Consider the following 23333-nt stretch of genomic DNA (forward strand, 5'->3'; position numbering starts at 1 on the left):
GCTTTTCCGTCTAGCAGGGTCCAGCGGTGACAGCAGCTGCTGGTGGGCCAGCGGCTGGAGGGAAGAGCTCGCCTCCCCACTTGCTGGACAGTGGCTGAGGGCTCCGCTCAGTTGCTGGCAGGAGATGCAGGCTTGTGCAATCTGCAGTTGATATTTTTGTGCTTATTGCAAAGACACTGCATCCCAGCAGAGACAAACCATGATTTGATGGTTTGGTTGGATAGTTATTTAGTAACATGTGCTGGGGTTTGTTTAAATAAAATGTAATAGTCCCTAGCCTCTGGGCTAGTATTTCACCTCCTGAATATGAACCGAGCTTCATTCCCAGAGCCTGCAACACCCAGCTTTGCTGGGATGCTCAGCTTCTGCCCTGCACCAGCACTGCAGTAGGAGCAGAAACCTTTGCTCATAACTGCAGCCCCCAAGTTCACAGCAGCTTTTAACATCTACTGTCCTGAGCCCTGTTTTTCCTTTTATTTTTTTCTTGCAGGAGCGTAGATGCCCAAGCCATAGGTACAGAACGCACCCTTGGAGAAACAAAGCCCAAACTGTTTTGTCCTCTCTCTGTGCGTGTATAGATCTCTCTGGCAGCATCAGCTCCCATTCATGGCACTAGGCAGGCAGGCTCCCAGGTGCTCCCAAGGAGCTCCCAATCTCAACCAGTCCACCACTGGCTAAGTACAAGAAAGGGTGGAAATGCTCTCTGCTTTACTGAAGGAGGGGCAGCCAAAAGGGAAGCATCAGGGATTTTATTATTAATTCTGTTCCCTGAGGCAGAGCTAAAAACTGGCTCCCAGGACCCAGGGTACTGCCTTTACTGCCAGATCCTCCTCAACATATGCACCGTAGCGGGGGACAGCCCTTGTGCACATGTTCATCTGGCCAGGCTGATCCGTGCAGCATTCCCAACCCACGGGCAGACCCTGCCAGCCCTCCGGAAGCGGCATCCTCCAGGCCAGGCTGGCAGAGACCTGCCTGTGGCCTGGCACGGGGACAGACAAGGGCGGGGGGGTTGTCTGCAAGGGGGGACCTGCTGCAGCCCCCCACTCCTCTGCTCCAGCCTGGGCACTGGTCACTGGCATTTCTCCCGCACAGTGGCATCAGCCCTCACCCCATCCCACCAGCTCCTGAGCATGCTACGATGCTCTGCCCACCCCATCCCTTCCAGAGGAGCCACTTTGAATCCAAGATGCTTTCCATCACCTTGACACTCCACAATTACTGCCCTGTGAGGACGGTGGAGCAGGACTTGCCTTGACAGACCGCAGGCTGATGCCTGCATGAGGCAGGCACAGGCAGACTGAGGCAGCCAGGGCCCCTCTGCTTCCTCCATCCTCAGCTCTGAAAACAGAGGGACCTGAGCCACAGCCCAGGCAGGAAACACTGCGCCCACAGTGCCCCTGGTCCCACAGACCTGTACCATATTCAGTTACCCTCCTCTCTGCTTCCAGCACTTAGCCAAATGCTGCTTGATTTATTTGGTTGGTTTTATTTTAATTTTTTTTTTGGGGGGGGTGGGGGGGTGGGGAAGTGTTCTCTTCCCTGGCATGAGCCCTGTCAATGGGAAATCCTTGCTGCTGCTAGGAGGCTGCCATGCCCCCAGCCATAGCTGTGACATGGGCTGGCCAAGGCCATGGCTCTGGGAAGCAGCGTGTGGTCCCCTGGGGCCATGGTCTGCCGAGGTGGGACCTGTCAAATCAACTGCTCAGGTTATTAAAAATGATTAGTTCACCGTTTGCTAACGCACTGGGTGCGAGCAGGGGTCCCCCTGCCAGTGCCCCCTCAGCCATGTTGCTGCTGCTGCCACGGCATCAGTCAAATGTAGGAAATTTCTCCCTTTGCTCCATCCTCGCAGCACTCCTGTGGGAACAAGGATGTGGTGAGGCAGGGGTGGCTAATGCAGCACAGGCAGCGGAGGGATTTTACCTATTACATCTGGGCCCCAAGAGCCATACCTACAAACAATGCTAATGCACCCAAGAAGGGAACCCCAAAGCCAAATCCTTCAGTTCAGCTCTGTGGCCACATTAATGGTCTGAAATCTGCTTCAGCAGTTCCTGTAGCCCCTACATAAACATGCCAGCATCATGTCCTCACAGCAGTGAAGGTGCCTCATGCCCTTGTGGCTGCACAATGCACTCGAGAGGGATGATGCGCTCCTTTCTGGGAGGTACTTGCAATCTAAGCTGGAAAAAGATGAATCAGGGATGAATTCCCAGCCTCAGAGCAGCTGTGGCCATCTCAGCCTCTTAGTGAAACTATTGTTTTGAGGCTTCACAGAGGAAGATGGCTCCACAGAGGGGGCTGAACAGGGAGAGATAAGACAAACCAGACAGGCCTTGCCAGGAGCTAGTGGGAGAGGAGAGGTGCAGGTTTTGTGATGTTTGGCACAGGCTGGAGACCTTGTGAGGTCAAGCTGTGGCTTGATGGCTTGGAGCCAGTGCGGCTCCTGGCCAGCCTGGGGACAAACTACCCTGCCTGCAGGCACTGGGAGACATGTTGCACAGCATCTCCCAAAAAAGAGGTCCCAAGTGCCACCCCACAGCTGAAATACACACTGTGGGGCCCTGCACCACAGCCTAGGAGGGAGAGGAAAACCTGCATCAGCATCCCCAGCCCTCCAAGGCAGGGAAGCCATCACGGGTCATTTTGTGAAGCAGCTTGAATGCATGTCTATGGCCCAGACACCGTCAGCATCACAGATGTTTAGTCACTTGCCTTATTCAGCACTTGCCCAGCATCTCTCCAAACACTGACTGCACTGCACAGCAGGTACTGCCACACCAGGACCTTCCCAGGGCTCCTGGGACTCTGGTTGCTCCCTGCCCATCATCATCGTCCCCATCCCTGAAGGAGACTGTGGGCTCAAAACGATGTCCCTGTCTGTTGCCCTTAATGTGGCAGAGGTGACCAGCGTGATGGAGCCTGGAGGTGACCTGCAGCTGCTGAAGGGAGAAGCTGGGATTTGAGCAGAGGGATGCCCCAAGCACGGAAGGGAAGAGCAAGGAATCCAGAAGAGATTATATCACCTACGCTGCCGCCCACACGGAGACACCCCCAGCTTACCTTTGCAGGCCTTACGGTCTGTGATGGACTTGCTGAGGTCCCGGTAGAAGCCCTCCTTGCAGTAGTGGCAGTGCCGCCCCGCTGTGTTGTGCCGGCAGTTGAGGCAGACACCGCCGCTCTTCCTGCCCGAGAGCTTGTACAGCTCCATGTTGAAGCGGCAGCGTCGGGCATGCAGGTTGCAGTTGCAGGCTGCAAGGGAAAGGGAGAAGGTGAGGACAAGAGGCAAAGCCTGGAATCCCCCCTGGGTGGGCTGGATCTGCCCCGGTGCCGCCCGCTGCTGCTGAGGGCCAGCGCTGCCTGCACCGGGGGAGTGGGATGGGCAGGGCATGGCACAGCACAGCTGGCCCCCATGTGCCGGCCAGATGTGCAGTATCTGCCGCCCCATGGGGCCGGTGCTGGGAGGTCAGGGCAGAGGAGAAAGGGCACATGTAGGGACAGGGCACTGCTTGGCTGAAGGCAGACAAGTGTGTGATGGAGGGGTGCAGCTGGGGGTCCAGCAGTGCCAGCTGGGTACCTGCAGCCCTACCGTCCCCCCTGCCCCTTCACCAACAGCTGGCTCTGGTGACAGAGCCCACCCAGCCTTTCTGCAGGACCACCTGTCTCGTGCCAGGGGGTGTGATGGCATTGTCCTTGCTGCCTTCACAGGTACCATCCTCAGCGTCAGCCACAGAGGCCCCACATTCCTTATATTTAAGGCTTGACCCTGCATGCATGTGGATGCACACAAAGAAGCCCCAATAGCAATCCATGCATGCGTGTGCACACACAAACACCCACAGGCACACTCACAAGCTCATATGCACACAAACACATACACACGAACGTGTGCACACAAATATGCCCCTAAACATCCACAAACCATTACATGTGCACACAAGCACGTATGTGTGCACATGCATGCACACAGAAATATCCACATACCGTTACACATGCACACACAGATGTGTACACAAACCTGCACACAAACCTGCACGCTTACACATGCAGGCATGCACATTCATACACATGCTCATGTGTATGCATGCATAAACATGCACGAATATGCATGCACAGATGCCAGCACATGCACACACACATATGCATGACCCGGCAAACGCACACTATTTTTTCATTAGCCACAGGAACCACGCAGCCCCCCCGCCCGATTCCACGTGTGCGAGATAAAAAGGCAAAGCAATGCCCATTCCTGCTTAACACCCTCGCAAAAAGATAATGGGAACAAGATTTCCTTTGGCAAAATGCGGCGCCCTCCTCCCCCAGCCCTGGCCCCCTCCCCGCGCCGGTAAATTGAGGTTGGGTGAGAGTTTTTCCAGGCGTACTGTGAAATTCATTAACGTGTCAGCCCAGATTTAACTGCTTAGGCCTGGCTTGGCAGTCGTGTGAAGTTGCCTCCCCCCCAGCCAGCAGCGCTGGTGGGAGCTTCAGCCCGCGCAGATCAAACGCTCCCTCGCCTGCCTTGCTCTGGCCTCGGAGATGCTCGGGGAAGAAAACCGGAGCAAACCCCAGACCTAAAAAAGAGCCTTTTTGGAGGCTTAAATGAATTGAGTGAAAGGTTGTTGCCAGCCTTGGTGCTGCCGTCACCATGCGCTCAAAACTCAGCTCCCCTGGGAGCTGCCCCGTGTTACAAGATTAGTGTAAAAATCACATGGCAGGCATCAAAATAACACTCTGGTGTAGTGGTAGGTGCCTTTGGAGGCTTGAACCTTTTGAGCTCTTCCCCGTCCCCCTCCCCGTCCCCCCAGTGCCAGTGAAAAATAGGGACTTCTGAGGCCAATTCTGACATGGGGCTAGGCACTGGGACAAAGCTCCTGGAGGGAGAGCAGCAAATACTGCTCATGGTCCTGAGCAGCGTAGGATAATGCTGTGCCAGGGATGCTGACACTTGGCCAGGCTTTGCCAGGGCTAGGAGAGATGCAGTGAAGTATCTCAACATCCAGGCTGCTCTTGCACTCACGAGACAATGGCACAGGGACAAGTTGGGGTGGTCTGTTCCACTGAACTGAGGCAGCCACACGTAAGTGCAGCAAAGGAACAACTTTTTCGGGGTAGAGCTGCCTTGTTATTCCCTTACGTCACCAAAAGACCAGTTAGGTCACCCCAAAGGCAGCTTCACTGTCCCACTGGGAATGCTCGGGGCCACTCCTGTGAGCCCCCGGGCATCCTCTCGGGGCGGAAAGGGGACAGCAGCCCAGAGGGGAGGCGATGGGCGACAGAGGAGAAAGGTCAGGTAAATGATTCGCTGCCCTTGGCGCAGGTCCCTCTCTGCCTCCAGCTTAATTAGTGAGAGAGTAACTGGCCAGGACCTTTTCACGGCATCACCGACCCTGCTGCAGGCTGGGGCCCCTCCTGGCTGGCATGTCTCCATCAGTCCCAGGGCCACCTTTCCCTGGGAACATGCTGCAGATCATCCCAGGAGCCAGCTTTTGGGAAGAAACTTCCTCTGGCTGCCCAGCATCGGGTCCCCTCTGCCTGCATGCAGCAATGCTGCCCACGCTGGGCTGCTGCTCCCAGCCCCGGCTGGGCATCAGCAAACCGCCGCTGGCTTAGCAGGAACCAAGCTGGGATTTTGGCGTGATCCCGGCCAGCCGACATGGGTACCTGGCTGGGCTTGGCCATGCAGGAAGGGGTGGCTGTCCCCTGCTTGGGGACAGGGTCACACCAGCACGCGTGACTGTCCCCTCACCCCCCCGGCGCAGCCATCCAGCACTAATCAGAGCAGACGGGTCCCCGCTCTTACCCAGCTAAATACTTGCACTGTTCCTCAGTGCCGACTTGGTTGCAAGCTCTGTCTGTCTCCCGTTAATCACTAATTAAAGGCTTGAATGTTCCCTGCTGTTTGGGGTATTAATAAGAATTTAATTGCACAGTTTGGGGCTAATTACATGGTAGCTCACTTCCGCCCTTGTACAGTATGCCAATTAAACAATCATATGATCAATTAAACAATCACAAGATCTAATAATTTGCTATAATAGACTAATTAAACGTCAACACCTTGCAATGGAACAACCTTCTGTTCCTCTTTTGATGGTGTTTGAACCCCTGCCCAGGCCCTGGCCACCCTACAACCTCTTCTCCTCTGGGCTGCTGCATATGGAAGAGCTCAGGGCAATGGTGCGAGGGGCTTTGGGGCAGGGACCCTGGATCAAGACGGGCAGCACCATGTGCCGGGGCACATGGGTGCAGGCCACGGAGCCCGCGGGGCAGAAGCAGGGCTCGCCGCCCCTGCAAGCTCCCTGGGAATAATTAGCAAAGGCAGCCGGCTCAGCGAAACCCTAGACCGGCCACTGCTGCCAACCCGCAGTGGATTCGAGCTACGCCCCTGCTTTGGCTGGAGGAGAGCCCAGCTGGGACGGCAGGGCAGGATGGGGCTGCACCTCCGCCCTGGGGATGGGAACAGAGACCAGAAAAGCCCCTTCAATCCCATCCGCACTGCCCCTCCATCATGGGGAAGGTGTTTAGAGAAAGGGGCCTGGGCTCCTGCCTCTACCACTAAGAAGCAAGAGGGGAAATAGAAGTGAAGAGTCCTCCCTGAGGGGCTGTGAGCTGAGGATAGGTGTGCGAGGGACAAGATTGAGCTGCTCCAGCCCCATCCTCAGAGGAACAGGACTCAGGATGGTCAGACAAGAGTTAATCCCCTTCACCACAGTGGTGGCTGCCTCCCCAGATCATCTGGGATGCTGCACCCCACGGGGAGCAGGTGCCCAGGCAGGGGTGGCAGGGGGGATTCTGCCCACCTGCCCACCTCCAAAAGCCATCACCTACCCTGCACCACTCCCCCCGCTTTCTCTGGGAAGAGCTGGGGCCAGTGCTACTGGGAACACACTGGTTCCCAGCACACCTGGGAGAGGCTGGGGAGCACCCCACCATGGGGCACGCGGCAAGGGAAGGGGCTGCAGATGCGACGGCCAACAGGCCACTGGCAGCACGGATCCTGCTCCGCAGGGTAAAAGAGCCCAGGCCAGGTCACTGGGGCATTTCTGAGATAGTTTTTGCCTGGGAAGTGCTGAGACAGAGAAAGCAAGCATGCATGTACAGGAAGGGGCAGAGGACATGGGGGAAGCACATGGGATCCTCTAAATCACATCACCCCTCCAGGGATTTGTGTTTTCAGGCACTGGCATCTCGGATCGATTGCCACAGCCCCCCAGCCCAAAGCAAAGGGAGCAGCAGGCAGCAAAGTCTTCCCAGGAGAGAGCAGCCCCTTCCCCGCCGAGCCCCCCCGATCAAAGCGAGCCCCGTGCATTATCCCGGTGCTCCCGGGAGCGCTCCCGCCGCGGCCACCACAAAGGGAACAAGAGCTCCCGCATTACCAGCGAGTGCATCAATTACTTCCAGTGGCTGCCTTGTGCTAATCCGATTCCCCCCCTTCCCCAGGCCGGGGGTTTGGGGGGCGGCCTGCTGAGGGGGAGACCAGGCTGCCCCAAGCAGCTCAGTGTGTGCAGGCAGGGACCAGCAGCGGGAAGGAAGAGGTGTGAGTCTGCAAGAATAAAGCTGATGCATCACACAGTTGGGGCTTGGGATTTTGGTGATCCTGCTCCCGCTGGCCGCTCTGCTGGGATTATGCTTCGCTGAGCCTGACCCAGGCTAAAAGCTGGGGACACACATGGATGGGGACACGTGTCTCTCTTTCCTGACCCTCTCTCTCTCTTGTTTTGGGTAGGGCACAGCAGAGGGTACACAGAGCATTCCAGTATTGGCGGAACAAGCTCCCCACAGGACACACAGCCCTTTTGGGGTATTGGGAAGCCCCCTGTACCCACAGACCAATGGCACTGCTCTCTAACCACCAGGCACAGGGCCACGCACCCTGCGGCATGGAGCTGGCACTGTGCCCTCTTGCCAAGCCAGCAGCATGGCAAATCCACTGTCACCATCCTGGCTGCAACATCCCCAAACCTGCCTGCTTGCCAAAGTCACGCTGTGGCACAGTGATGTCCCTGCGAATGCCACGGGCACCCTATGGCAGCCATGGCGATGTCATGACCTGTGCGTATGCTCAGACCCCAGGCATCACAGGGCTGTTTCACCCCTGCATTTCCCCACACCAGCCAGAGGCATAAATTCATGTGAAGTAAGAAAAGTTTGCCCTCACCTTCAGCTGCCTGAATGGATGTCCCAGCTCTGTGATATGATGCAGGACATGAATTTATCCCCATGCCTGAGCAGGCAGAGACAACCATGCACTGAAGGGGGACAAACCCCCATGCAGGGTGCTGGAGAGCACAGAGACAAGAGGTGACATCCCAACACGACCTGATGCTGTGCCAGCCCTATGGCTCCATCTGGACCCACTGCCGGGGTGCTGCAGCCCCCCCAACCCTGCCCCTCAGCCAGCACTGGGCTCCAAGCTCCTGCATCCAGCCACCTTCCTCCTACTCACTCCTCTCCAGCCACGTGTGACCATCCACCGCAAGCCTGCATCAGTGATGCCCGGCCAGAGGAGAGAGCCCGAAACCCTGCAGCCCCCAGGCTGAGCAAAGGGAACTTCCCGGGCGGCCTCTCCTTTTAATTGGTGCTAATTGCTGCGTCTGTTCGTGCTGGCTGGGGAGATGTCATTGTTGAAAGGCACAGAGGGGAAGGCTCGGGGAGCTAATCCAGCTTTCAGCTGCTAAGCCCTTCGGAGGCGGGTGATGGAGAAGCTCTTTCAGGTCCCTTCAGAGAGGGCACAAAGCCCGATAGGGGAAAGGGAGAAAGAAGGGGAGAGAATCAACAGGAAAAACTACTTTCACACGCAGCTCGGGGAAAGGTCTTTGTGCGCGGGGCTTGTTGGGGGGAGCTTGAAGGGACCGCGCTGTGCCCCCACCTCCTCTTCTCTCCCTCATTTATCTTTTCAGCCCCATCTGCCAACAGGGTGATGCAGCTGGGGACAGGGATGCTCAGGAGCACAGCCCTGCAGCACCAGACCCTCACCCCGCAATGGGCACGACGCACAGGAGATCTGCAGATGCTCCCCCAAAATGAGCCTCCTCTGGTTTAACTGCTTTTGTGCCAGCAGAGCTGGCTTTACTGGAGGATTCAGTGGTGAGGCAGATGCAGTGTGGGGTGCTACAAGGGAGGCAGACATCGGGTCAGGGTCCTCCTTTTGTCCCAGGTGGCCTCCATGGGTTCACCCACCAGCCGGAGCCCTCCCCTGCCCGACCTGTCGGCAGCTGGAGGCAGCAGCCCTGGGCAGGGTGCAAAGTTGAGGGTGGGTTTTTTTCCCTGAATTTTGATCCAAAACTCATCTTTCTGAGACAAGTGAGAAAAAGCAAGGGCTGGCACATTCTTACAGGGTGTGAGGTGCTTTAAAGCATCATCTCCAGCACTTGCTTGAAATCCACTGCCTTTTTAGCCATTCCTAAAAGAAATCCGCTGTAATATATATATATATACACACACACACATAAAGCCAACAGCTGGGATCTCAACAAGACACTGATCACAAATACTAACAGGTCCCTCTGACCTCTGGCACATCCACTGAGCCTTTCAGGGGCTGATTAATGGTATGCCTTTCCCTTGTCTCCATCCTCCTGCCACCCCCTGGGACCTGGGCTCCAGTCCAGCAGGAGCAAGAGGCTCTTCCTCCCTCTCCCAGACCTTCACAGGGCTCTGGCATCCCCCAACCCCATCCCAAATCAGGACAAAAGGCAAAAACCTCCACTAAAATCTCACAAAGATTCACAAGCGGGACAGCCAAGCAACACCAGTTTGACGCTTCAAAAACGTTTCATTTCAATGATGGTATTTTTAACTCATGGAAGCCTTTGTAAGGACAGAAAAGCTAAAAGCGCCATGGAAAGCACCGTGCCAGACTGAACACGGATGATGAAATGTTGAATGGAGGTATCTCGAGTATTTCCCTAATCTCTGCCAGGTTTTGCTGCCTGCTCCCTGCCTCAAAGCACATCTCGCAGGGGCCTGCCATGATTGCCCCTCCTGGCACAGGCACTGCTGGTTTACTGCCCGAGGGAAACACCTCCTGCAGGGCATCCCACATCCCACACCGAGGTTTACTGACACCAGTGGTTTTTTGGAGGGTGAGCACCTGCAGCAGAGACCAGGTAGATGTTTGAGCCTTTCCCAGCCCTCCAGCAAGGGGGATGCTCCTCAGCACTTCCAGACAAGCACGCTCCATCACTTCAGCTCAGCACCCACCAGTTCCTCCCCCAGTAACCCATTTTAGGGTTTCAGCCCCAGAAAAAAAATAATAAAAAATTAAAAAGCACTTACCCAGACACTCGTTGGCCTCCCGGGCGCTCGCCCGCTGCCAGGGCCGGTCATAGTGGAAGGGCTTGCAGCGGTCACACTCGGGACCCTCAGTGTTGTGCTTGCAGTCACACACCAGCTTCTGCTCCTTGTCCTTCACGCAGCGTGCTGCGTGTCCATTGCACTTGCAACGCCCACCAACCTGCAGCTCCCCCACCGCATAGTAATAGGGGGTCGAGCCAGTACCTCCCTCCTCCTCACCAGCATCCCGGCTGCCCAGGTCACGGAAAAGATGTGGGCGGCTGAAGACCACGCGGATGTCGGTGGCCGTCACCCAGTCCTGGAGCACGGGGCTGCTGTCAAAGTCCTGGGCAGAGGGTCGCCCATCAAGAGTGCTGAAGGCAATGAGCCCACCAGTGAGGGGGTAGAGGTCAGTGAGGCCATCAGTGCAGAGAGCCTCTTGCTCGTTCTGCTTGGTGACAGTGGCTTTGCTGGGCTTGCCGTAGATCTTACGGCACTGGGAGGAGTAGTACTGGTACGGCACCCAGGTCTTGCCATAGTCCATGGACTTCAGGATGGCAGTTGACTCGGGACGGGGCGAGCAGAACTGGAGGCTGACATAGACCACCTCAAACTTCTTGCCGAGGGAAAGGGTGAGGGTGACATTCTGGGGCGAGTGGTGGAGGGTCTCTGAGCGCCAGCATGTCATGTTGGATGCAGTGTTGAGGTCAGTCAGGTAGGCGGGTGGGTGGGCTCGGCGGGGGTCTGAGGCATTGCAGTGCCGTGTCGGGGGCTTCCCACATGTGCTAGAGGCTTGAACCTCTTTCCCAAAGGCAGCGTTGACAAATTCAGGGATGCAGCGGCGAGGAGCACCGCTCTCATCATAGCAAGGGTCTGGTGGAGTCTGTTGGGCCATGAAGGGGTTCACTGTCTGGGAGAGGCCCAGCATGGCGGTGGTGAGGAGCAGACGCAGGAGCTGCAGGACTTCCATCCTCCCAGGGTGAGGGAAAAGGCTCCTCCCTAGGGCAAGAGCAGAAAGAGCAAATGGCACTGGCAGCCCTGCCAGGAGCAACACGGCCGTGGCACTGCCCATGCAGGGTGGCTAGTAAGGGATGGGGAACACCCCCATGCCTGGCTCTCAACCTGTGTCCACCTTCCCACCCCACATCTACTGATGCAGCACCCTGGGAGCGGGGCAGGGAGGCAATTACTTTGCACTGCCTTATCCCCACCCATCCTTCACCGCTCATCAGCGAGAGTGAAATACCACGGGAAATGGCAAAAGGAGCTTAGCTTTGGAAGGAGGAGATTGAAATCAGGGTCCAGCCCTCCCCCAGCCTCTTATAAACTCTCAGGGGTGACAAGACGGTTCACATCTGCCACCAGCCCCAGCTGTCATGCGGTTGCCAAGGACTGGTGGCAGGGAAGAGCTAGGGAGACCTTTCAGCTGCAACAGTAGCTGCGAGCTCTGGGTTATCCAACTGCGGTCTGAAACAGCTCCTGCCAGTGCAGGAGAAAGGAGCAGCAGCAAAAACAACTTACAGGGACATTTTGCAACAGGCAGGAGCTCTCCAGGATGAAGCCCCAGGGCTCCTGGGTCCAGCATGACTTTCCCTGCTGTGCCACAGCCCCAGCAGCATCCTGCTGGCCATGGACATGGTGGCTTCTCCAAGCTGGGACTGGGTCCCCTCCAAATCCCACTGCCACACTACCTGAGCATTCCCAGTGGCAAAGGGAGGTGACTCTGGCCTCACCCCCAAGAAACCCAGGTCTGGGTCTGGCCTGTCTGTTAATGGAGGGAAAGGCAAGGACCAAATGCAGGGTTTGGCTGAGCTCCTCTCCCAGCAGCTGCAGCATAGGGTAAGGGATGCTGGGTGGCTCCCAGGGGACACGGCCCATCTCCCATATCATCGCTGGCTTGGAGGGTGGAAGAGGAGCTGGAGTTCATGTCCCCTCCCACCAACTCCAGCTGCAGCAGGAGCATCCCACAAGATACAGATCAGCCATGCCACATCCTTAGCATCATGCAAACTGCCATTGCTCACAGATTCACTTGAGAATGGCCCCAAACACTGCAGCTGGCAGCAGAGACCTGAGCTGCCTGGCTGAGCTGATGGATGGCATCAGACCTGCCATCCCACATTTGGCTGGAGGGGCCACACTGTCCACCCCAGCCACCAAGCCAGGTTCTCTGGCCTCTACCAGCCTGTGGCACAGGCAGGGCAGGTGGAGGGGATCCTCTCATTGTCCCCTCTCCCACTAGTGAATCCTTACAGGGTTTTGCACTTCACTCTCAGGAACAAAGCCCTGTGCCGGCAGCATGACCCAGCATAGCAGATGCTGCGCTTCCCATCTACAGCCCCCAGCACCACTCCTGCTGGTCCAGCTGCCCACACTGGCCAAAGGAGGCCGGCAGGGAACAGCCCATTTCAAATGATCTGGTTTTTTTTGTTTGGTTGGGGTTTTTTTTCCCCTTTTACCAAAAAAAAAAAAAAAAAAGGAAAGGAGCATGGCTGTGGAAGAAAGCTGCCTGTTTCTGAGCTGCCAAACCGCAAACGGGGGGAAGCTCCTCCCTTCCAAGCCATGCTCAGCCAGTGCTAGAGCCTGTGCCCGCCGAGGCAGGAGTGAGGACGGGGGTCTCAGCCCATCCCTGGGCATCTCCTCCAGGACAAATCCTGGCCCTGCCACCTCTGTGCCAGTTTCTCACTGCTTAATCCTCTGCTGATGGAAAAGGAGATGCTCAGTGCTGAAAAGCTGGTGGCTGCCTTGGTGGTCTCTGCATCACCCCAGCAGTGAGTCCCCCACTATCCGGCAGTGCTGTGGAGCCTTTTGGGGACACCAGCCTATGGCGCGGTGGCTGGGCAGCCAGCAGGCAACAAGATGAGGGATGCTGTCCCTGGAGCACCTGGATTACCGAGAACCCCCTACTCGAGGAGCAGGCTGCAGGCAAGGGCTGCAGGAGTAGAAAGGTGAGCTGCAAGGATGGAGCAATCAACACAGCAAAGGAAGCACCTTGCCACAAGCACCAGGCAGTGAAGAGCATTCCCTGCTGCAGGAAGCCCACCAGGCTCTGTCGGGAGCCCCAGCCCCACTGCAGGCAGCTGCCTCCTGGGCAGGAGGCAAAGCCACAGCTGCTGCAAGCTCCCCAGTGTCTGCCTGTCTGGGAACCTGAGTGAAGACAGCACCTGGTTGACCCTGCTAATGCAATCCTGACGGGACCATCCCCAGCACCTGCCTGGCACAGAGCAGCAAGCCAGAGCTCTGCTTCTGTACTCACATCCAGCACAGCAGGCTGCAAAAAGCTGACCTATCCCCCTGCAATGCCTGACAAGACCTGGCCATGTATGTACCTGCAGAGACCAGCACAACCCCTTCCAGTCCTGTGATGCTGCCAGCTTCTCCTTCATCCCCATCCCACGGTGCACCCCACAGAAAGGGACCCAGCCAGGTGCAGCCACCACTACCTCCCATCCCACCAGCCCCAAGGCAGTACATAGCATGAGGACAACCCCATGGGAAGACCTTTGCGCTGGGAGGAGAGAGGAGAAACCCCTGGGGATGCCTCAGCAGCTGCATCCATCCACCCCAGGGGGACTCAGGGAGTATTGGACAAAGTACCCACTAAACCCTGCTAAGGAGGATCTCCACCTCCTCTCTGCTACATGGCAGCAATGGGACAGGATTAGGGCCATGCTCAAACGTGCCACCTGCAAATACCTTTTAATTCCCTGTTTGGTAACACACAAAGGTAAGGGGAAACCCTGCCCAGGGGAGAGAGACAGAACCAGCAACAGTAATGGCAAGGGGAGAGCCCAGAGGTGAAGGTGTTACAAGCAGGGGTGGGGGCAGCAGCTCCAGGACCCAGGCTAGGGTTACCACTGCTTTTGGGGCACATGGGGAGCACCAGCATCTCCTGCCCATTCTCCCCGCCCCACTGGCAAACTCCGTCCCTCCTGCCAGCCAGACCAAAGCAAAAGCCCCAGAGATTCAGTACCCAACTTTTGGGGTCTCTGCTCCTGCTGAGGAGCAGCCGTCGGGGAGCCAATGCTCACCCAGCAGTGCATCGGCGCTGCAGAGGCAGGGCATGAATGGAAATCATTATCATCCACAAGACCACACACAGGCACGCACGCTCCGCGCTCGGCTCACCCCATTATCCCGCTGAAAGAGAGCCGGGGCCGGTGGTCTCCGCAGACCTCACCTCCGTATCAGAGAGGAGGGCAATCTGCTCCCTTTTATGCATATTCAGCGTGACCCCGGGACTGTCGGCAAACTGCCAGAGGCCTGGGAGTGGGTATTTCTCCTCCCGGCCCCCATATGCCCCCCCTTTCCACTTCCCATCTTCACTGCCCCTGGATCAGATCAAATGGAGACACTGCTGACTAAGCAGGGAGAAAGGAGATGAGCCCCTCGGCGCTGAATCCAGCCCAGCACCCACTTGGATCCAGCACAAGGAGGAACATAAGCAACGGGGTGCGTCTCCCAGGGACAACATCCCAAAGGTGTCCCCAGCAAGGCTCTCGGGTGGCCGCCAGGTCCTGGCCACCAGCAGCACCCGAGGAAGCAGCCACCCTCCCAGCTCCTCCCCAGAAGCGGCTGCATTTTTGAGGTGGGCGATTTCCTCACTCCTCGCTCGGGGAATGCTAACAGCCGTGCGGTTTGGAAGGAAGTCATGCCGCCGTAGCGCTTCAGAAGTGCTTTGAAAAAAAATTAGCTACCGCATCCAGCACCTCCACACCCCTTCTCCCTACAGCAACACGCTTCCCAAAGCAGCTGGCAGCATTTCCCTGCCTTGTGGGAGGCTTGTCGGGGTGATGCTCCAGCCCACTGTGGGTTTCCTTTTCCATCACTTTCTCGGGAGGCAGTGCTGCTGAGAGCAATGCTGGGCACAGATGCATGCCCAGAGCTCAAGGCCTCCCAGTGCCAAGCCACCAGGTGGGTGCTTGGTCCCCAAAACTGAGGCAAGTGCAGCAGGTGAGCCAGGGCAAAGAGAACAAACTTCCCCAAATACAGACGCTGGTGCCTACAGCAGGCCCAGGGTCACCACCCAGTAGACTAGGGGCAGCAACAGCTTTGCAGAGGTAATTACAGGATTAAGTGGAACAACACAGGGCGGGAAGGGAAGGGGGTTATTAGCCAGATTTGATCCCAGGACCTCTGTGGCACGGGAGCAGCCTTCTCTAATTAAAGCAGAGGGGGGAGGCGTGAGCAGCCTGAGTGGTGCTCCACCAGCCACTGCAGCCCTGCTACCAAAAACCGTGGGCTTAGAGGACAGGAGATGGCTAAAGCCGAGCAGCCAGCACTGCCTGGTAGGGGAAGGGGAAAGCCCCAAGGGATGGCAGGGGAATGGTGCCCTCCTGCCAGGGACCTGTGCTGCTCCCCTGGGTCCTCTGCGATGCTGCTGGCGTGGTGCAGTGAGCTGGGTTTCTCCTCCAGGCCAGGGCAGCACAGTGCGTGGGGTGCTCGCATCACCTTAGGAAAGCACATGGCCTTACTTGCAAATGGTTGAGATGGGGATGCCTGCTTTCCACAAGGTGCTGCATCACCCCGTGCACAGGGATGAACTCCTAGGTGCCAGCACTGGGCAACGACAGAGCCACCCATCCACACAGGGCACCAAAAGGCCCCTCATGGCACAACACAGCCATGAAGCAGTGGGTAGAGAAACCCCAGGCAAGGACCAAAGGACCCGGCTGCTTGAGTGGACCCAGCAAATAGATCCAAAGTTCTCAAATAGGAGCTGATCCATGAGGATTGCTCTTCCGTGAGCTGTGCCACCCCCAGTAAAGCCTGCCAGCAGCTCTGGTGTCCTCTGTGCAGGAGGGCACTGGTGAGATGGGAGGGGAGGAGACTCAAAGCAGAAGAGAAGCAGTGTGCTGAGAAGCTGCAGCCGGGCACAAATGGCCAACATGTCCCTTGATAAGGATGTATCAGCTTTTAGACCTTGCACATTCCTACCTCATTACGGCCTTCCAAGGGCATCACCTCTCCCTTGCCACTTGTGCTGTGGGAGCAACCCACTACAGATCTGCTCCAGCCCCATAAATAGCACCCATCCTGGGGAGCTGCCAGGGTCCCCAGGTCCCTCTGCCCCCTCCCCTCCATGAGCACCAGTCCCTCAGCCACCATGCCAGCTGGCAGATGTTGAGTGGGGGGATGCAACAAGCAGAACACGTCAGGACCAAACTGTGCTCCGGCCATGGATAAATCATTCCATGTGTCGCTGTGACAAAAAAACACAACTGAGAAGTATTTAAAATGAAAGGAAAAACCCCACGCAGCCAAGGCACTGGGACCAGGCTCGGCTTCCTGGCAGGAGGGAGTGCACACGGTGGGGAGAGGCCAGAGGGACACAGCAAGGCGGGCAGTACTAATTGCCTCCCAGCCGCTAATGGAGCAACGGGTGCCCACTTGGGACGCAGCTAATGGCACCAAGGAGATGCCTTGCTTTTCTTTACAATCTCCCTCCTCTCTTCTGATATTTAAATTAGAAGCTTCCAAGCACTATGGATCCATGGAACCAAGTGCTCTGGGCAGCCCCTCAAGCTTTCCGACCCTGCTCCCCAAAGTATGTGCAGCTCACATGGGCAATTACACGGCAGTGCCTTCCTGCAGCAGGCACTCCTGGCGATAGATACTGCAATGCACTCTGGCAGGCCAGAGCCAGAATTACACAAGCCATACGATACCCCAGCGGTGCCAGGAGACGCATACAAATTACACTGCACGCAGGAAAGGATGGGCCAGATTCTGACCTCAGCCCGTTTGGCATCAGCCAGAAGTAACTCCATTCAGATCGGGCCAAACCAAGACGTAAGCGACTCCATTCAAATTTACACTGGCATACCTGTGGTCAGAATCTGGCCTGGCTTGAATTAGTTGCTGCCTGACGTTACAAAAGGCAGAAATGGAGCCCAGATTTCCTAGGTTATCGAAAACAACTAGAAAAAAAAAAAGGGGGGTGGCGGGGTGGCAGGGGGAAGAAAGAAATCCACTACAAAACAAACAGTCCCTGGGCTACCCAACCATGTGCACAGAGCTGTGAAAGGCTGGAATGCCCAGATGCGTCCCTGCTCACCCGTTTCGGTAATTCATAAGTCACAATGATTTAAGCATGTTATCACCCACATGCTGTGGAGCTGAATCCGTTTTGCTACAACACTCTCGCATCCCCTGGCCAGCGCAAGCCAGAGATCTCCTCCTCACACTCCCAATGCAACAGCAGCTCAAGGAGACATCTGGAGCCTCCGGCCTTGCAGGAGCAGAAAGCATGCCTGCCTTGATGCTACCCTATTTATTAACTTCTACTACTGCTTGACTTGTTGCTTTGCCCCACTCTAATCCCACCCCACCTCCCTGAACCCCTTTCCACACTCCTGCCACGCTGCTCAGCTCTGCCACATGCTCCCAGAGCATCCCTCAAGGTGCAGAGGGCTTTCTTCCTGCTGCTCCCAGCAGATGCATGGGACTTGCGTGGTCCCAGCCCAGAAGTCCTCATCACTTCAACCCCTTTCCACTCCATATGGGAATAAAGTGATCTGGTTTCCATAACATCCCTCCTTGCCTTTTCACAACATGCCGGGCACAGATGTTGAAAATAGTCTGGATGAATATTTAAAATGGTATTCAGAGATGACAACATTTGGCCAGCTTTGAAAGATCTCTCACATCGGGTAGAGGATGGCTCACAACAACGGGGCCGGAAACATGCTGCACTTTGACATCTCATTTTTTTTCTTCCCCGCCTCGCCCCGGCTATTGGTACGATATTTCATGCCCCTGGTGTCACACAGCCTGTTATTGCTTGAGTGCCAGCCAAGTCTGCAGCATTTGGAAGAGGCCGTCACGTACGTTTTTAAACATCACGGGGCAAAGCGGAATATGGAAAATCTGTCGCGTTTCCATACTGAGCACAAGTGTCCTGCGCAGGCTCAGGGAGGGGCTCATGGGGGCACAAAATAATTGCTTCCTTATGGAGCAGGGCCTGACTAACAGGGTGGGGGAACAGGAGGCAGAGGTGCCGTGGACACCCTCAGCATGGCGGGCTGCTTCCCTGCAGAAGGAAGACCAAGCCGTCTCAGCACATGCCCCAAGGTCTGCACCAACACTCACCTCCTTCAGGGCTGGGAAACCCTGCTCAGATCCACACCTCTGCCAGCTGCCACCCAAGGTGGGACCTCTGTTCCAACCAGCCCAGGCTGAAGACATGTTCTGGCACCCAAGGAGCAACAGCAATGCTCCTCAGCCTAGATTCCCATCAGCTTGCATTTCTAGTGGGCTCCTCGCTTCAGGCCACAGCTGCATCCCTGTGTCTGGCTTCTTTCTTCCCCAGGCTCCAGACTTACCTCTGCTTCTTCCCAACCCCGTGTTACACCTGCTCTCTTCTCTGCAGCAACGCTACTCGCCTTCTTCCTTCCACACACAGGTGGAGAAGGAAGGGCTGTTTGGACCCCCGCAGCCCACTCTGCGTTTGGACCGCTGGACCTCCTGTCCCCTCACCAGCTTGCTCCAACCAGGTGATCAGAAAAGCACAGCAGCTCCCTCTGTTTTATAAATGGAATATTGCAGAAAAAAAAAAAAAAAAAGTTGCCCTCCATCCATCCAAACACCTTGGAGGGTGTTTTCAAAGCATGTCTCAAGCCACAGCCCGGCTACACTAGTTACAGGGAGCTCCAGCCTCTCCTGGCTTTGAGAGCAGGCACCAGCAAACTTGACCAGGGGAGAAGGATCTGTGTCATTTCCAGCCATCCGGGGTTTGCACATCCAGGTCTACACTCGGTATCATTTCAGCCCGACTACAGGTTCGACACTAACAGCATGGATGGAGACAGGGATGCTCAGCCTGGTTTACATCCCGTATGATCATGGGGTGAGGTCATCCGAGAGAGGAGAATCCACGCACAAGTGCTGCCTGGCTGAACGGCAATCCGACAGGACCGCTGCACTGCCGGAAGAGCTCCTGCTGCTGCCCACGGGGCCTTCCTCACCCAACGCTGCTCAGCGAGAGCCAAGCAAGGCAGCAGACTGCTGAGCGCCACGTCCCCCATCATGCCAGTTATTCCTTATCCCAAGAAAGGTATTTCCATTCACCCACTCTCCAGTGGGCCGGGGAAGCTGCCAGAGGGACAGCGTTTTGAAGAAACAAGGGTTCAGCAGCCCTGAGGCAGAAAAGCAGAAACAAACCCACCAAACACAGCCTAGCTTCCACTCTGCCTGTGCCACCACCCACTCACCCATGCCCCAGCCAGAACTGCCAGCCTCACCCCAGCTGTCATTTGGGGCAGGGTGCTGGGGAGTCTCACCCAGCCCGGCCCCAGGACTGCAACACAGCTGAGGACATGGTGCGGGAGCGATTTCCAGAGGGACCCCCCCACCGAGCTGCTTCACAGGGGGGGTGTCTCTCAGACAGCTGTGCTGGGCAGGGACCAGCAGCAGCCTCACGCATGGGTTGGTGGTGAGGGCAAAGCCACCCCATCAAAGTGCCCAGTGGCTTTGTGGTGGTGGAGACCTGAGCAGAGAAAGGCCAGCGGAGACCTGAGCGGAGGAAGGCCAGGCAGGAGCTGCAGGCAGGGAGCACGTGTGTGCCCAGCCAGCCGGGGCTGGCACTGCGGGCAGCAGCCGGGCAGCGCTCCCGTCGCCGGTGGGTGCCAGGGCTCAGCGCCTCGGCGGGCTCCGGTCCCCCCAGTAGCTCCGCGCAAAGGCGGGGGGGTGTGGGGGGCCTGCGACATTGCGAGGCTTCGCCCAGCGCCGAGCACCCCCGCGTCCCCCCCGCCGGGGCGGTGGCAGCGAGCCGAGCCGGGACAAAGCGCGGAGCGGTCGGGGCTGCGCGGGGCCGGCAGCGGGGCTCGGCTGCGGACGGGCGGCACCCCCGGCCGCGCTGCGGGGAGGTCCCGGTTTCGGCGGTGAAAGGATGGAAAGGGGAATAAAGGGAGGGTGGGGGGAGTGGGAAGAGGGAGGAATAAAAGGCAACGAGGGAGGGGGCGGCGGGGAGGAGAGCAGGGAGCTGCTCGGCCAGGGCCGCCGGCGCCGGGAAGTTGGAAGCGCAGCTTACCGCGGCCGCGCAGGTAGCGGGGTCGGTCCGGGCAGCAGGTCCGGGGGGCAGGCGGCGAGAGGAGCCGGGGCCGCCGCAGGAGCCGCAGGGCGAGCGCGGGGGCAGGTCCCCCTTCCCTCGGCTGATCGCAACGCACACACACCAAAAAAAAAAAAAGAAAAAAGCGTAATAGTAACAAATTGCCAGGGAAGAGGGGCCGGGGGGGGGGGGGGGAAGAAAAGAAAGCAGAATAAGGCGAAATAGTGCAAAGCGGGAGTGCCGCTCCCGGCGGTGCGGGCGGGTCCCCAGCGCCGTGCCCGCAGCCGGCCGTGCTCCCGCCCGCTCCGCCGCACCGCCCGCGGCTGCTCCGGCTGCGAGAGGGAGGGAGGGAAGGGAGAAAAGGAGAGAAAAGGGAAAAACAAAAAAAAAAAAAGAAAAAAAAAAAAGAAAAAGCAAAAAGTGGAGAAACTGAGCCCCGACCGCTGCCTGGAAGCGGAGTAAAAAGGCTCCAATAAATCCCGGGTTGAAAAGACGGGAAAAGTCACCTCCCCGAGGAAATCAGAAGCAGATTTCGAGCCATTTAATCACATGCAGGGAGGTGTGTGTGCGTGTGTGCGCCGCCCGCCGTGGCGCTGCCAGCCCTGCCTCCGCCCTCCCGCCGCCGCGGCCGCCCCGCCGGGAGCGGAGCGGGAAGGGGCCGGGAGCCGGGAGGGGAGGAAGGGGCCGCCCCGCCGGCGGACAGCCCTCCCCATCGGGGCGCTGCCGCGGGGGTCCCGGCGGCCGCGAACTCCCACCTGCCGCCCGGCCAGCCCCACCGCGCCCCCGAGAACTGGTTTGGCCCGAAGCGGGTCCGTCACCCCGGGCGCACCGGCAGCTCCGGAGCGACAGCCCAGCGCGCCGAGAGCTCAGCCGGTACCGCAAGGCAGGCGGCTGATAATCCTCCCCCGGCTTCCCAAAGCAGAAGAAATGAGGGATTTACCAGGCGGGGAGCAGCCTCCTCTTATGGAGGAGGATAGAGTCTCTGCTCCATCCCGTGATGCGGGGGCTTTTCACGTGCTGCGGCACCGGGGCTGGCCTTGGCCTCTGATTTCTGGTCGGGGGTGGGGGAGAAAAATGGGGGCATTTCCAATTTCTGCTGTGAGAAGTCTGCCTCCAGACTTCCCCAGGAGGGTCTGCACCCACCCCCCCTCCCCCGCCCCCGGCCACCTGCGTGCGGGGCAGGAAAAAGGTGAAACTAATTTAATCAGCATTTGTGTGAGGCGCTGGAGGAGAGCAGAAAACCTGGACCTGGATCCCCTTGCTCACTGGGGTCACGTTCACAGCACTGCAGCCCCCACACCTTCCAGCACGGCCTGGGGAACGTCCTTCTGTTGATGCCCTTGCAATGGATGCAAGCACTCGGGAGGGTACTGGAGGTGGGGAGAAGGGCAAGATGCTGGTGCTGTGCTCACCCGTTACCTCCCAGGCTCCAGGCCAGCATCACCCCGCTCCCAGAGGATCCCTGGTTACCCACATCCTGTTGCTCCAAGGCAGCAGGTTGCAGAAGCACTCTCCCCAGCCGGCTGGCAGATGCTTGCTGAGGGAGAAGACCCCAGCTGGCCACAAGTCCCAGGGGAAACACTGTTTGCTGCTCTCAGCCTTGTCGCACAAAAAGCATTTTCCACTGATTCCAGCAGCAGGGACGTGGATAAGGAAGGGTAAAGCTTCACTGAGTGATGGGGCAGGGGAACCTCAAGGGTCTATAAGCCCAATGCCATGGGTGTTCTGTATCTCCTGTCTCTCTCTGTGACACTTGTGCATTCAGAAAGCCAGGAGGCCAAGCCACAAAGTCCCAGCAGCCCAGATGCAGATCACAGAGAAGCAAGTGCAGGGCCAGCATTTGCTTTTCGTGGGGCTAGATCAGAGTGTGGGACAGAGTGAGGCCAGCGATTGTCAGGAAAGTGAGGGACTGTATGCATGGGGCTGGGAACAGGCTGGGATGACCATGGGGCAAAAGAGGGTATGGTTTGAAGATCCTGAGGTGACGTAAAACAGGAATTGTGGCAGGGATGGACCTGAAGGTGTTTTCCTCACCAGAAAGCCCAAGGACTACCATGAACATGAGCCGTGATGCTAAGCCTGGCTGTTCCAGGGTGGTGCTGAGCCGGGGGACTGTGTCACCACAAACTCAGTGCTGCTGTTTTCACACTCATCAGACATCCCTGCCTTGGGACTCAAACTTAATGTTAGAGGTGCTGGCCACCGTACGAGGAAGTCCTGGGACTGGTGTCTGCAGACTTCACATCAGTGAAAGCCCAGCTGAGAAGGACAGAAGCTGTTTCCTGGTTCCCCATTTCCGCTGTTCCCTGCACACTCCCTCTTTGCAGGGTGGAGAGTCTGAGAAAAAAACATGAATCTGGGTTTGGCAAACAGGGGATGCTGAGGATATCAGCAGGGATGGAGCACAAGCTATAGTAGGAATCGGACTGCTGAGACCCTGCTGGGTGTCCCTCTGCACACCAACATTACCATGAACTGGGTACCCAGTGCTCACTGCATTCCTGGACAGATTTCCAAGGGCTGGGGGGAGGAGAAGGCAAATGCACTTGGTGGTTTCTGCATCCTTGGTGTCTGCAGGAAGCTCTGCCCCCTGCAAGCTTCTGTTCTGCATGCGCATCCATTCCTGCTCCTCATGCCATGTGAAGGCATGACATCTGGTGCCAGCCAGGCTTCTCATTTAACAAAGGATTGCTGGAAGGATACGGACATCCGTAAGCTGTTGGAGCAAAAGCTGTGGCTCCAGCACCAAGTCAGCTGGGGCAGATACAGAATCACAGAATGGTCTGGGTTGAAGGGACCTTTAAAGACCGTCTAGTCCAACTCCACCACAGGGCCTTCTGTTGTTAGACCAGGTCACTCAAAGCCCCATCCAGCCTGACCTCAAACACTTCCAATGATGGGGCATCCACAACTTCTCTGGGCAACCTGTTCCGCTGTCTCACCACCCTCAGGGTAAAGAGTTTTTTTCCTTATGTCCAATCCAAACCTACCCTCTGTCGATTTAAAA

At 57.4% G+C, this 23333-nt stretch overlaps 1 protein-coding gene across 2 annotated transcripts in view; it reads right to left on the reverse strand.

The window, feature by feature from the left end:
• Nucleotides 1-21424, reverse strand: part of NTN3 (netrin 3) — a 54330-nt gene extending 32906 nt beyond the window's left edge. The window contains exons 1-3 of one of the 2 annotated variants that reach the window (XM_080384920.1): nt 20309-21424; nt 10282-11277; nt 3067-3255 (exon numbers count right to left, since the gene is read on the reverse strand). In XM_080384920.1, coding sequence (XP_080241046.1) covers nt 3067-3255; nt 10282-11248 — 1156 coding nt within the window. In that variant the 5' untranslated portion in view covers nt 11249-11277; nt 20309-21424. Of the gene's footprint in view, nt 1-3066; nt 3256-10281 lie in introns of both variants that reach the window. The other variant, XM_080384919.1, reaches the window with a different exon arrangement.
• Nucleotides 21425-23333: the final 1909 nt, after the last annotated feature.

Source organism: Falco punctatus (assembly GCF_963210335.1).
Source record: "Falco punctatus genome assembly, chromosome: 4".
Lineage (NCBI taxonomy): Eukaryota > Metazoa > Chordata > Aves > Falconiformes > Falconidae > Falco > Falco punctatus.